The sequence below is a fragment of the Salmo salar genome, chromosome 04 (genome assembly GCF_965601325.2).
Source record: "Salmo salar chromosome 04, fSalSal1, whole genome shotgun sequence".
NCBI classification, from domain to species: Eukaryota; Metazoa; Chordata; class Actinopteri; order Salmoniformes; family Salmonidae; genus Salmo; species Salmo salar.
The window spans coordinates 93,715,716-93,730,450 of NC_138294.1; the positions used below are offsets into that span (position 1 = coordinate 93,715,716).

The 14,735-nt window shown below is 46.6% G+C and overlaps 1 protein-coding gene across 1 annotated transcript; it reads left to right on the plus strand.

The window, feature by feature from the left end:
- Positions 1-3,531: 3,531 nt before the first annotated feature.
- On the plus strand, positions 3,532-14,210 carry LOC106604042 (superoxide dismutase [Cu-Zn]). The gene is made up of 4 exons (XM_014198383.3): positions 3,532-3,663; positions 8,025-8,191; positions 13,477-13,594; positions 13,969-14,210. The coding sequence occupies exons 1-4, from the start codon at positions 3,592-3,594 to the stop codon at positions 14,074-14,076; spliced, it is 465 nt and encodes a 154-aa protein (XP_014053858.1). The 5' UTR covers positions 3,532-3,591; the 3' UTR covers positions 14,077-14,210.
- The last annotated feature ends 525 nt before the right edge of the window (positions 14,211-14,735 follow it).

The following is a 14,735-nucleotide window of genomic DNA, read 5'->3' on the forward strand; positions in this document are numbered from 1 at the left end:
GTAGTAGCCCCCCCCCAGAAGAAAGGCACACGGACACCCACACTTCAGGTTGACTCGATTTTTATCTGCAGTAAAAGATATCAAAGAGGGATGACAGGACGGTCACAGCCACACGTTCACTGGTTAGGTAGGACACAAGATATATTTTAGATAGGATCAACAGTAGTGATACATGGTTAGATAGGAGCAACAGTAGTGATACATGGTTAGATAGGAGCAACAGTAGTGATACATGGTTAGATAGGATCAACAGTAGTGATACATGGTTAGATAGGATCAACAGTAGTGATACATGGTTAGATAGGATCAACAGTAGTGATACATACACTCAATGTGAACTGATATAAATACAGAGCACAAGTACAACCATTTTCATATAAACCTTTTAAGGTAGTAAGAAAATAAACATTCACTTAATATTTAGATAAATCACCTGCTGGCAATAGCTAGCGTGACTTGGTAGTGCAGTGACCAACGGTGCTAGTTAGCTCGTCATTAACATGGCTAGCTAAGCCAGCAAAAACTTGGTTCACTTGCTGAAATTGGTCTTCAATACATTAACAGGTAAAATAAATATATACATAGCCACATTCGCTATTGACTTTAGGATATATGAACTTGTTTTCCAAAAACACTATTGTGTTATAAAGTTTTAAACAGTTTTGTCACGGCTGTCGAAAGGATCGGACCAAAGTGCAGCGTGGTTGTAGTTCCACATTTTTATTAAATCCGTGAAACTTTGCAAAACATAAATAACTGAATTTACAAAAAACAACAAACCGTGACGCAGAGAGAAACAAATACTACTCAAAAGATTATCACCCACAAAACCCAGGAAGAAAAACCCCTACTTAAATATGATCTCCAATTAGAGCCAACGAGGACCAGCTGCCTCCAATTGGAGATAAAAAAAAAAAAAAAAACATAGAAAGAGAACAACTAGAACTTAAACATAGAAATAGAAAACATAGAAAAACACAAAACACCCCCTGTCACGCCCTGACCTAGTCTACCATAGAAAATCACATCTTACTATGGTCAGGATGTGACAAGTTTTTATATACAGAGGAAGGAGACACGAACCTGCTCTCAGAATATCTCTCTCAGTCCTGAGGAGCAGACACACCAACTTCTCAAAATAGGGGAGAAGCACTCAAAACCCACAAGTTGTTCTTTCAAAGAAAATAATACAAAAATGGTAAGTCTGAAGACCTCTCGTATTACCAACCTTACTACAATGGCAGCAAATATTTTTTTTAGGAATTCAGTAACACATAATGAAAGGAAACTTTATTTATAATCACCCCTTTTCCTGAAGTGAATGGTTTCACCCACTACTCTACCCGCGAAATGCGGCGTTCTTTGATATCTACACTTTTGCGTGAGAGGTTGATGGAAACTCTACATTTTCACTTTGTTAGAGTGATGTGGACACCAGGAAACTGTCCCTCTTCACGACTGTGTTTGGTGTGTTTGGGCCATTCTAGTTTGTTGTTGATGTGGACACCAGGGAACTTGAAGCTCTCAGCCTGCTCCACTGCAGGTGGGGACTGAGCAGGCCCCTGTGTTGACGATCAGCGTGGCAGATGTGTCGTTACCTAACCTTACCACCCGGGGGCTGCCAGCCAGGAAGTCCAGGATCCAGTTGCAGAGGGAAGTGTTTGGTGTGTTTGGACCATGATAGTTTGTTGTTGATGTGGACGCCAAGGAACTTGAAGGTCTCAACCTGCTCCACTACAGCCCCGTAGATGAGAATGGGGGCGTGCTCGATCCTCCTTTTCCTGTAGTCCACAATCATCTCATTTGTCTTGATCACGTTGAGGGAGAGGTTGTTGTCCTGGCACCACAGGGTCATTGTCTCTGACCTCCTCCTTATAGGCTGTCTCATTGTTATCGGTGATCAGGCCTACCACTGTTGTGTCATCAGCAAACTTAATGATGGTGTTGGAGTCGTGCCTGGCCATGCAGTCATGAGTGAACAGGGAGTACAGGAGGGGACTGAGCACGCACCCCTGAGGGGCCACCGTGTTGAGGATCAGTGTAGCGGATGTGTCGTTACCTACCCTTACCACCAGGGGGTGGCCCGTCAGGAAGTCCAGGATCCAGTTGCAGATCCATCAAATACAGACAGAATAGAGACAAACAATACAGACAGAATAGAGACAAACAATACAGACAGATAATAGACAAACATAATATAGACAAACATAATACAGACAGAATATAGACAAACAATACAGACAGAATATAGACAAACAATACAGACAGATAATAGACAAACAATACAGACAGAATATAGACAAACAATACAGACAGAATATAGACAAACAATACAGACAAACAGAATACAGACAGAATATAGACAAACAGAATACAGACAGATAATAGACAAACAATACAGACAGAATATAGACAAACAGAATACAGACAGAATATAGACAAACAATACAGACAGAATATAGACAAACAGAATACAGACAAACAGAATACAGACAGAATATAGACAAACAATACAGACAGATAATAGACAAACAGAATACAGACAGAATATAGACAAACAATACAGACAGAATATAGACAAACAATACAGACAGAATATATTGACAAAGAATTTCCTAACCCACACACTATAAATAGCTTATTCCTGACCCTGTGTTACAACACTGGAGTTGTGGGTTTGATACCTGTATGCCCCTGTTCATACTGAATAGAACTGTAAAGTAGCTTCATCTAAGCCAGACCAGCTCATTTAAAATATATATATGTATATTTCGCCATTATTTAACCAGGTAGGCAAGTTGAGAACAAGTTGTCATTTACAACTGCGACCTGGCGAAGAATAAAGCAAAGCAGTTCGACACAAACAACAACACAGTTACACATGGAATAAAACAAACATACAGTCAATAATACAGTAGAAAAACAAGTCTATATACAATGTGAGCAAATGAGGTAAGATAAGGGAGGTAAAGGCAATAAATAGGCCATAGTGGCGAAGTAATTACAATATAGCAATTAAACACTGGAATGGTAGGATGTGCAGAAGATGAATGTGCAATGTAGAAATACTGGGGTGCAAAAGAGCAAGGGCAGGAGCCTATCTCCTGTTTCTGTAGTGTGAGGCAGCTTGATGTACAAGTAAACCCCCTGGACAGGACGCTAGTCTATAGCAGAGCCATGGGATAAAAGCCTCTGAAATGATACATTTGACCAGTGACAACTGTTTGAGCTGCAACAATCTTACCTGGAGGTCAGTTGTAGGTTGGATGTACATTTGATTTCTAACCTATGGATGAGACACATAATATTAACACTTTTTTTTCATAGACTAGATTAATTCATATTGGGGAAAAAAAACACCACCTCACATCGTTCTTTTGATTTTTCCATGTGCGGTATTATTATAGAAGTTTATCTCGGTTGAATCTACGGCTGCGCACTACCGGTAATGACCTCGCCTACCAATCAGATCTCTGCTCACCCATTCCCTGGCCGCTGATTGGAAGATATTAACTCTCTAACGGTTAATAAAGCTCTGCGTTCACACCGGAAGTCAGTCGGTGGACATACGGACTTTGTGAATTTATAGAGATGGTGGTGAAGGCTGTTTGCGTGCTGAAAGGAACCGGGGAAGTTACCGGGACCGTATTCTTTGAACAGGAGGTAAAGTATGTCATTAATCGGGGGAGGGGAAAAATACAAGCCTGCATTTGGACTTTTTGCAGAATATATGTATTTGAAACACCTGACTGTCTATGAATGGCTTTATCGATTAGCTAGCAACTTGGCTAACTAGCGTTCATTTACAAATCCGGTTGGCATGACGACCAGACTTAGCGAGGCTAGCTAGCTAGGACGGCTAGTTAGCTTGTTTTTAATTGATTTTTTATATCAAAACCCTTCCAGTGAATTTATGTAAAGTTGTTTTAGCTAGCGTTAAGAGTTAAATCACGTTCCAACTTGGACGTGTTCACATTTTCCTTGAATTTAAAGCTTTAATTCTGGCCGTCCTTAACCCCAGGACGTGGATATTCCCTAGTTGATCCAGCTCTACGGTTCCCGGTTGTCATAGAGGGGAAAAACATACCGACACGCGAACAGTGAGCTGCGTAATGTGCAGATAGGTTGCTAGACTGTGCTTCTACACCTGCATTGCTTGCTGTTTGGGGTTTTAGGCTGGGTTTCTGTACAGCACTTTGTGAAATCAGCTGATGTAAGAAGGGCTTTATAAATACAGTTTGATTTAGATTAAATCCCCGAGCTGACGAGGTGAAAATGTCGTTCTTTCCCTGAACAAGGCAGTTAACCCACTGTTCCCAGGCTGTCATTGTAAATAAGAAATTGTTCTTAACTGACTTGTCTAGTTAAATAAAACATGGCCTAAAATATGTAACTGCCTAACCGGGGCACCGGGTTATGTAAAACGCATTGGTCCATTGAAAAGGCAGTGGCGTTAGTCCGCACGGGGCCGGGTGGCGTTAGTCCACACGGTTAGTCCGCACGGGGCCGGGTGGCGTTAGTCCACACGGTTAGTCCGCACGGGGCCGGGTGGCGTTAGTCCACACGGTTAGTCCGCACGGGGCCGGGTGGCGTTAGTCCACACGGTTAGTCCGCACGGGGCCGGGTGGCGTTAGTCCACACGGTTAGTCCGCACGGGGCCGGGTGGCGTTAGTCTAAGCCTTGTTTTGCTCTCACATGCTGAATGCTCAGACGCTATTATCCGCAGTCCTTACCCAGTCACGTTGTATTTCTGCTCCTACTATAACATACACGACCAACATCTGTGACATGTTAAAGTTATCGGGACGTCATTGGTGTGGCCTTGAGCCCATAGGATTTCACCCCATGAAAATGGGTCTGGGACGCCAACATCGTGTCGTGTATACCTGACATTAGCAGATGTGTTTTGAATAGGCCATGAGAGACTGCCGGCATTGAAGTCGTATGTAGGACGTTAAAGGTCCGTGCGATCTGGGATCCTTGGGACGCCCCCCCCTCTCCATTTGAAGTTTAATGTTTAAATGGTGTAGGGGCTGAAACAATGAGACGGAGATTTCACCGGCTGTATAAATGTCTAGTGTCCGCTTAGTGGACGGATGCCCAGTGGCCGGCTGTAGGAGAAGGATTCTGGTTGAAATTATGCACATTTTCTCAACGATGTAACATTTGATCTCGATACAGTTCTGTTCCTAAAACTAGAATCTTATGAACAGTGGATTCCATTTTTGTAGACTTTACCCTTTGCCAACGTTTTAAAATGGCTAGCTTTAGGAGTACAAAGGTGAACTGAGTTATTGCACATGTGAACTTCAGAGTAGGTGTTCCTTAAAACCTATTTTAATGGAAATATGCAGATGCATGTGTAACCGATGTGAAATGGCTGGTTAGTTAGCGGTGGTGTAACCGATGTGAAATGGCTGGTTAGTTAGCGGTGGTGTAACCGATGTGAAATGGCTAAGCTAGTTAGCGGTGGTGTAACCGATGTGAAATGGCTAAGCTAGTTAGCGGTGGTGTAACCGATGTGAAATGGCTAAGCTAGTTAGCGGTGGTGTAACCGATGTGAAATGGCTAAGCTAGTTAGCGGTGGTGTAACCGATGTGAAATGGCTAGTTAGTTAGCGGTGGTGCGCGCTTATAGCGTTTCAATCAGTGACGTCACTCGCTCTGAGACCTGAAGTAGGGTTTCCCCTTGCGTTGCAAGGGCCGCGGCTTTTGTGGCGCGATGGGTAACGACGCTTCGTGGGGTGTCAGTTGTTGATGTGTGCAGAGGGTCCCTGGTTCGAGCCCAGGTTGGGACGAGGAGAGGAACGGAACCTACACTGTTACACATGTTAGAACTGGCCAATAGTGGCTCTGCCCACTAGGACTCATGTTGTTCCCATTGGAAATTACAGGCTGTGGTTTTATTATCTTGGTTAAGTTTTATGGTAGTGATGGTTTTATTATCTTGGTTAAGTTTTATGGTAGTGATGGTTTTATTATCTTGGTTAAGTTTTATGGTAGTGATGTCCCAAGGATTCTGGATAGCAATGACTCATGTAAAACACTTCATTTTGATAAAAATCCATCAGTGATTGGATCATCTCTAACCAATCAGAGTATCAAATGCTGCTTTTATCCACGTGTTCTGCCTCTGGCCCAACCCATCTGTTTCTGGCACCAATCAGATAATCTAGAATGGATTTCCATTCTAGAAATCGTTGGGTGGTAGCTACTCCTATACAGAGTCATTGTAGAGGAGAAACGTTACATCCTTGTGTGTGGCATAGCGTTTGGGTAGCCACTGCAAGGAGTTTGGGTAGCCACTGCAAGGAGTTTGGGTAGCCACTGCAAGGAGTTTGGGTAGCCGGTCAAGGAAAATGTATCTTGCTACTAACGTTACGTGCTAGAAGTACCTAACGCTCACTAGCTACAACTAGGCCATACAAGCATTTGGCAACCTTTAATACCAGTCCAGTCCTAATCTTGCAGTTGTCCTTAAACCCTCTTTTGTAAATCATCAATTTAGATAGCAATTTACCCTGCTTACAAAATAATATGGCTGAGATGAATGCATGCTAATTGCTAGTTTTGCCTGTCGTACAATTTAGCTAGCAAGTTGGGGGGGGGGGGGGGGGGGTTCTAGCTAAACTGTACTACTACAGGCAAAGCTGGCTACAGGCAAAGCTGGCTACAGGCAAAGCTGGCTACAGGCAAAGCTGGCTACAGGCAAAGCTGGCTACAGGCAAAGCTGGCTACAGGCAAAGCTGGCGCTTGCCGCTGCTGCTAGCTGCTGCTAGCTACTACTTGCCGCTTGCCAACGCTGCTTGCTGCTTGCTGGTGCTTGCTGCTGCTTGCTGCTTGCTGCTGCTTGCCAACGTTGCCGCTTGCCAACGCTGCTGCTTGCCGCTTGCCAACGCTGCTGCTAGCTGCTGCTAGCTACTACTTGCCAACGCTGCTGCTTGCTGCTGCTTGCCGCTTGCCAACGCTGCTGCTAGCTGCTGCTAGCTACTACTTGCCAACGCTGCTGCTTGCTGCTGCTTGCCAACGCTGCTGCTTGCTGCTGCTTGCCAACGCTGCTGCTTGCTGCTGCTTGCCAACGCTGCTGCTTGCTGCTGCTTGCCAACGCTGCTGCTTGCTGCTGCTTGCCAACGCTGCTGCTTGCTGCTGCTTGCCAACGCTGCTGCTTGCCGCTTGCCAACGCTGCCGCTTGCCAACGCTGCCGCTTGCCAACGCTGCCGCTTGCCAACGCTGCCGCTTGCCAACGCTGCCGCTTGCCAACGCTGCCGCTTGCCAACGCTGCCGCTTGCCAACGCTGCCGCTTGCCAACGCTGCCGCTTGCCAACGCTGCCGCTTGCCGCTTGCCAACGCTGCCGCTTGCCGCTTGCCAACGCTGCTGCTTGCCGCTTGCCAACGCTGCTGCTTGCCGCTTGCCAACGCTGCTGCTTGCCGCTTGCCAACGCTGCTGCTTGCCGCTTGCCAACGCTGCTGCTTGCCGCTTGCCAACGCTGCTGCTTGCCGCTTGCCAACGCTGCTGCTTGCCGCTTGCCAACGCTGCTGCTTGCCGCTTGCCAACGCTGCTGCTTGCCGCTTGCCAACGCTGCTGCTTGCCGCTTGCCAACGCTGCTGCTTGCCAACGCTGCCGCTTGCCAACGCTGCCGCTTGCCAACGCTGCCGCTTGCCGCTGCTTGCCAACGCTGCCGCTTGCCGCTGCTTGCCAACGCTGCCGCTTGCCGCTGCTTGCCAACGCCGCCGCTTGCCAACGCCGCTGCTTGCCGCTTGCCAACGCCGCTGCTTGCCGCTTGCCAACGCTGCGGCTCATTGATATGCTAATTGAAACGGTCTTCCCAATCCTGACATATGATTTTGACATCTCATTTCAAACCCCATTCTGTAGTCTGAATTGTTACCCCCTGAGTGTTTGACTGTCCATCTGCATCTTCAATGTGTGCGTTTGCTCTGTGCTTCCACTGCATCACCTGTGCCTTCTCTCTTTATCCCTGTGGTCTTCTGTAGGTCCACTGACGTTTGTCTCTCTGTTATCAGGGTGACAATGCTCCAGTGAAGCTGACCGGGGAGATTTCAGGTCTTGCCCAGGGGGAACATGGCTTCCATGTCCATGCCTTCGGAGACAACACCAACGGTTGCATGAGTGCAGGACCCCACTTCAACCCTCACAGTAAGACCCACGGTGGACCCAGCGACGATGTCAGGTGAGTCTGGCCTCATCACTAGTGGAGTTGAACCATGGTGGTAGAAAGGAGAACTCATCTTTGTATCTGTGCCATAATGGCTTTAGTGACCACATGGGCAGCGCCACTAAAGGCATAGCTGTATTTTAATGGGCAGCGCCGTTGAGGAGGGGGTGGCTCTGTTTTAATTTGGTTAATGTCTTATACTTCGGGATCAAATTGTATTTATTGCATGTTTGTAAACTTAAAGTGAATTTTTTTGCTAATGGGTCCTTTTCCAACAATGCGGAGTTAGAGGTAATTTTTTTTTTTTTTTATTGAAGTAGTGAAACCAGGAATAAATACAAAGTGAATAACAATTACGAGTAAAAATAACATGGCTGTATACAGGAAGTACCAGGTAATAACATGGCTGTATACAGGAAGTACCAGGTAATAACATGGCTGTATACAGGAAGTAGCCTTATCCCCCTTATCAATCTACACACAATACCCCATAATGACAAAGCAAAAACAGGTTTGTAGAAATGTTTGCGAATGTATAAAATAAAAACATGGAAATACAGCATTTCACATAAGTATTCAGACCCTTTACTCAGTCCTTTGTTTAAGCATCTTTGGCAGCGATTACAGCCTTGAGTTTTCTTGGGTATGACGCTACAAGCTTGGCACACCTGTATTTGGAGAGTTTCTCTCATTCTTCTCTGCAGATCGTCTCAAACTCTCAGGCTGAATGGGGAGTGTTGCTGCACAGCTATTTTCAGATCTCGCCAGAGATGTTTGATCGGGTTCAAGTCCGCGCTCTGGCTGGGCCACTGAGGGCATTCAGAGACTTGTCCCGAAGCCACTCCCGCGTTGTCTTGCTGTGTGCTTAAGGTCGTTGTCCTGTTGGAAGGTGAACCTTCGCCCCAGTCTGAGGTCCTGAGCGCTCTGGATCAGGATTTCATCAAGGATCCTGACTAGTCCTCCAGTCCCTGCTGCTGAAACATCCCCACAGCATGATGCTGCCACCACCATGCTTCACCGTAGGGATGGCGCCAGCTTTCCTCCAGACGTGACGCATCGCATTCAGGTCAAAGTTCAATCTTGGTTTCATCAGACCAGAGAATCTTGTTTCTCATAGTCAGTCCTTTTAGGTGCGTTTTTGGCGAACTCCAAGCAGGCTGTCATGTGCCTTTTACTGAGGAGTGGCTTCCGGCTGGCCACTCTACCATAAAGGCCTGATTTGGTGGAGTGCTGCAGAAAGGGTTGTCCTTCTGGAAGGTTCTCCCGTCTCCACAGAGGAACTTCTTAGCTTTGTCAGAGTGACCATCGGGTTCTTGGTCACCTCCCTGACCCAAGGCCCTTCTCTCCCCCGATTGCTCAGTTTTGCCGGTCGGCCAGCTCTAGGAAAATTCTTGGTGGTTTCAAACTTCTATTTTAAGAATGATGGCGGCCACTGTTCTTGAGGACCTTATGCTGCAGCCATTTTCTTGGTACCCTTCCCCAGATGAGGTGTCTGTTTCTCAAACTAGACACTCTAATGTACTTGTCCTTTTGCTCAGTTGTGCACCGGGGCCTCCCACTCCTCTTTCTATTCTGGTTAGAGCCAGTTTGAGCTGTTCTGTGAAGGGAGTAGTACACAGCGTTGTATGAGATCTTCAGTTTCTTGGCAATTTCTCGCATGAAATTGCCTTCATTTCTCAGATCAAGAATAGACTGACGCGTTTCAGAAGAATGTACTTTGTTTCCGGCCATTTTGAGCCTGTAATCAAATGCTGATGCTCCAGATACTCAACTAGCCTGAAGGACAGTTTAATTGCAAAACGGTTTTCTAGTCAATTAGCCGTTTTAAAATGATAAACTTGGATTAGCTAACACAACGTGCCATTGGAACACAGGAGTGATGTTGCTGATAATGGGCCTCTGTACGCCTATGTAGATATTCCATTAAAAATCAGCTGTTTCCAGCTACAATAGTCATTTACAACATTAATGTCTCCACTGCATTTCTGATCAATTTTATGTTGGTCACATGTGTATGTGACCAATAAAATTAGATTTTGACAGTAGCAGCAGTATACTGTAGGTAGGGGTACAGGATAGATAATAGACAGTAACAGCAGTATACTGTAGGTAGGGGTGAAGGATAGATAATAGACAGTAGCAGCAGTATACTGTAGGTAGGGGTAAAGGATAGATAATAGACAGTAGCAGCAGTATACTGTAGGTAGGGGTAAAGGATACATAATAGACAGTAGCAGCAGTATACTGTAGGTAGGGGTAAAGGATAGATAATAGACAGTAACAGCAGTATACTGTAGGTAGGGGTAAAGGATAGATAATAGACAGTAACAGCAGTATACTGTAGGTAGGGGTAAAGGATAGATAATAGACAGTAGCAGCAGTATACTGTAGGTAGGGGTAAAGGATACATAATAGACAGTAACAGCAGTATACTGTAGGTAGGGGTAAAGGATAGATGATAGACAGTAACAGCAGTATACTGTAGGTAGGGGTAAAGGATAGATGATAGACAGTAACAGCAGTATACTGTAGGTAGGGGTAAAGGATAGATAATAGACAGTAACAGCAGTATACTGTAGGTAGGGGTAAAGGATAGATAATAGACAGTAACAGCAGTATACTGCAGGTAGGGGTAAAGGATAGATAATAGACAGTAACAGCAGTATACTGTAGGTAGGGGTAAAGGATAGATAATAGACAGTAACAGCAGTATACTGTAGGTAGGGGTAAAGGATAGATGATAGACAGTAACAGCAGTATACTGTAGGTAGGGGTAAAGGATAGATAATAGACAGTAACAGCAGTATACTGTAGGTAGGGGTAAAGGATAGATGATAGACAGTAACAGCAGTATACTGTAGGTAGGGGTAAAGGATAGATGATAGACAGTAGCAGCAGTATACTGTAGGTAGGGATAAAGGATAGATAATAGACAGTAACAGCAGTATACTGGAGGTAGGGGTAAAGGATAGATAATAGACAGTAACAGCAGTATACTGGAGGTAGGGGTAAAGGATAGACGGTAACAGCAGGATATGATAGTGACTGGCCAGTCCGATTACGTATTGGGCTCAAACCATGTATTCACGTTACTATTGTTAAATTAAATAATGTGGTTGTGTTAGTATGATTATTTCATTAATAAAACCGGATATGGTAGTGACTGACCATTACTGTAGATCACTAATAAACCGCTCTTAACATTACCGTTAATACAATATTTCAGTTGGGTGTATTATAAAACATGCATTTAATTACTTATTTCATTCCAAGTCATTTCATCTCTACTTAGGCAGTGCCAGCCGTTTTTAGCTCTGTTCTCCTCAGTCACCCTTCAGGCTAGTAGGGCTAGGCCTAGCTGGCTAGTAGGGCTAGTAGGCCTAGCTGGCTAGTAGGGCTAGTAGGCCTAGCTGGCTAGTAGGGCTAGTAGGCCTAGCTGGCTAGTAGGGCTAGTAGGCCTAGCTGGCTAGTAGGGCTAGTAGGCCTAGCTGGCTAGTAGGGCTAGTAGGCCTAGCTGGCTAGTAGGGCTAGTAGGCCTAGCTGGCTAGTAGGGCTAGTAGGCCTAGCTGGCTAGTAGGGCTAGTAGGCCTAGCTGGCTAGTAGGGCTAGTAGGCCTAGCTGGCTAGTAGGGCTAGTAGGCCTAGCTGGCTAGTAGGGCTAGTAGGCCTAGCTGGCTAGTAGGGCTAGTAGGCCTAGCTGGCTAGTAGGGCTAGTAGGCCTAGCTGGCTAGTAGGGCTAGTAGGCCTAGCTGGCTAGTAGGGCTAGTAGGCCTAGCTGGCTAGTAGGGCTAGTAGGCCTAGCTGGCTAGTAGGCCTAGCTGGCTAGTAGGGCTAGCTGGCTAGTAGGGCTAGTAGGCCTAGCTGGCTAGTAGGGCTAGTAGGCCTAGCTGGCTAGTAGGGCTAGTAGGCCTAGCTGGCTAGTAGGGCTAGTAGGCCTAGCTGGCTAGTAGGGCTAGTAGGGCTAGTAGGCCTAGCTGGCTAGTAGGGCTAGTAGGCCTAGCTGGCTAGTAGGGCTAGTAGGCCTAGCTGGCTAGTAGGGCTAGTAGGGCTAGTAGGGCTAGTAGGCCTAGCTGGCTAGTAGGGCTAGTAGGCCTAGCTGGCTAGTAGGGCTAGTAGGGCTAGTAGGGCTAGTAGGCCTAGCTGGCTAGTAGGCCTAGCTGGCTAGTAGGGCTAGTAGGGCTAGTAGGCCTAGCTGGCTAGTAGGCCTAGCTGGCTAGTAGGGCTAGTAGGGCTAGTAGGCCTAGCTGGCTAGTAGGCCTAGCTGGCTAGTAGGCCTAGCTGGCTAGTAGGGCTAGTAGGCCTAGCTGGCTAGTAGGCCTAGCTGGCTAGTAGGGCTAGTAGGCCTAGCTGGCTAGTAGGCCTAGCTGGCTAGTAGGCCTAGCTGGCTAGTAGGCCTAGCTGGCTAGTAGGCCTAGCTGGCTAGTAGGCCTAGCTGGCTAGTAGGGCTAGTAGGCCTAGCTGGCTAGTAGGGCTAGCTGTCTGACAACCATTTCACTAGTTCTTCGAAGTATATAACTATCAATTCATGTATTGTCAGGTAGTGATACCCAAGCAACTGCTCTGTCCCTCTGTCTGCCTGCCCGGCAAGAACCAATGACAACAGGCAGCTGTAGGTGCAATGGATTCTGGTCATTGTAGTTATTTCCCACATTTTCTGTGCTTATCTACATGGACAACCATGTTTCAGGTCTCTATAGAAAAATTGTGTTTTATGTGCACTGAATTTAAATGGATTTCAAAAGCAAATGAACAGACTTCGGTTAATTAGTTCTAAACGCAAATATTGGTTAATCGCTCAGTGTCTGTGTGCAGAGTCGGTGTAAAGAGAGGATCGGGTTGTTGTCCTGGCACCACCACACTGCCAGGTCTCTGACCTCCTCCCTATAGGCTGCCTCATCGTCGGTGATCACTTCTACCAGCGTCGTGTCGTTGGGGGAACTTGTTTTAAGTCCATGTACTGAACCATGACATTGAAAACTGATCAGTCTGGCTAATGTTTTTAAAAAACCGGATTAGTCTGGCTAGTGGTATAAACTAACCCCACCTCTTAGCACTTATTGTTGTTTGATATTTGCACTACGTTCAAGGGTTGTTTGAGAGATGTTGTGTCCAACCAGCCAATGGGGGAGGCGGGTCTCGTGTCCAACCAGCCAATGGGGGAGGCGGGTCTCGTGTCCAACCAGCCAATGGGGGAGGCGGGTCTCGTGTCCAACCAGCCAATGGGGGAGGCGGGTCTCGTGTCCAACCAGCCAATGGGGGAGGCGGGTCTCCTCTGACCAGCTGTTCTGTCTCTGTTGCTAGGCACGTAGGGGACCTTGGCAACGTGACTGCAGGAGCTGACAGTGTGGCTAAGATCAACATTCAGGATGAGATACTGACTCTCACTGGACCCCACTCTATCATCGGCAGGACCATGGTGGTAAGAACACATTACCTCACCTGTAGCTGCGTGCTGTGTCCACTAGGCAGGAAATGGAAGGAAGCTGTATCCACTAGGCAGGAAATGGAAGGAAGCTGTATCCACTAGGCAGGAAATGGAAGGAACCTGTAGCTGTATCCACTAGGCAGGAAATGGAAGGAAGCTGTATCCACTAGGCAGGAAATGGAAGGAAGCTGTAGCCACTAGGCAGGAAATGGAAGGAAGCTGTAGCCACTAGGCAGGAAATGTGATGAAATGCTCGAAAGTTCTCCAAGTGAACACAACCCTGTTCTCGTCCCATCTCCCCTCTCACTTTCTTTCGTCCTGTTTTACTATCTTTTCCAATCTCTTATCTCCTTGCTCTTTATCAACAGATCCATGAGAAAGCTGATGACCTGGGGAAAGGAGGCGACGAGGAGAGTCTGAAGACGGGCAACGCTGGTAGTCGCCAGGCCTGTGGTGTTATTGGAATTACCCAGTAAACACCCCCCCCCCCCCCCCCTTACTGGGAGAACGGGGAACCACTAGCCACAGCTTGAAGACCACCCCAACCCCAGTGGAAGCTCTGTAACCCTACATCCACCCTATCTCCCCCCCCTACCTGAACCTGTAAAGGCACCTCATGGACATCTGACAGATGGCTTTCCCAAAAACAAAGATTCTCTGCGGATTTAAGGATTCTTTGTCCATTTCCCATGGACTTTAGTGGTGAAGAGATGTTTTTGGGAAATTCACCTCTGAAGGTATGCTGGACTCTGAGGGCTTTAAACTCAGGGACACAGCTAGGATGTTGAGTACAGATCTAATGTGCGCTAGGAGGCTGTGACTAGGGGTTGATGGGAGAGGGGGGGGGGGGGGGGAAGAGATGTATATCTTTAGACTATTGTCTGTACATATTAGTCCTAGCATTGTTGCTTCTGTCTGTAATAAGTATGTGTTTATTCTTCTACGCTGTCGCAACGTTTAGTATGGAAGCTGTAAACATGTGTTATACATTAGGTGTGTCTGAAATGACTTCCTATGTTCACTACTTTTAGACCAGGGCCTGTAGGGTCAAAGTAGGGAAACTAGGGGGGGGGGCGGGTAGGGAAACTAGAGGGAGGGGGGGGGCCTTCTCAGACACACCCATGATGTTCATTGT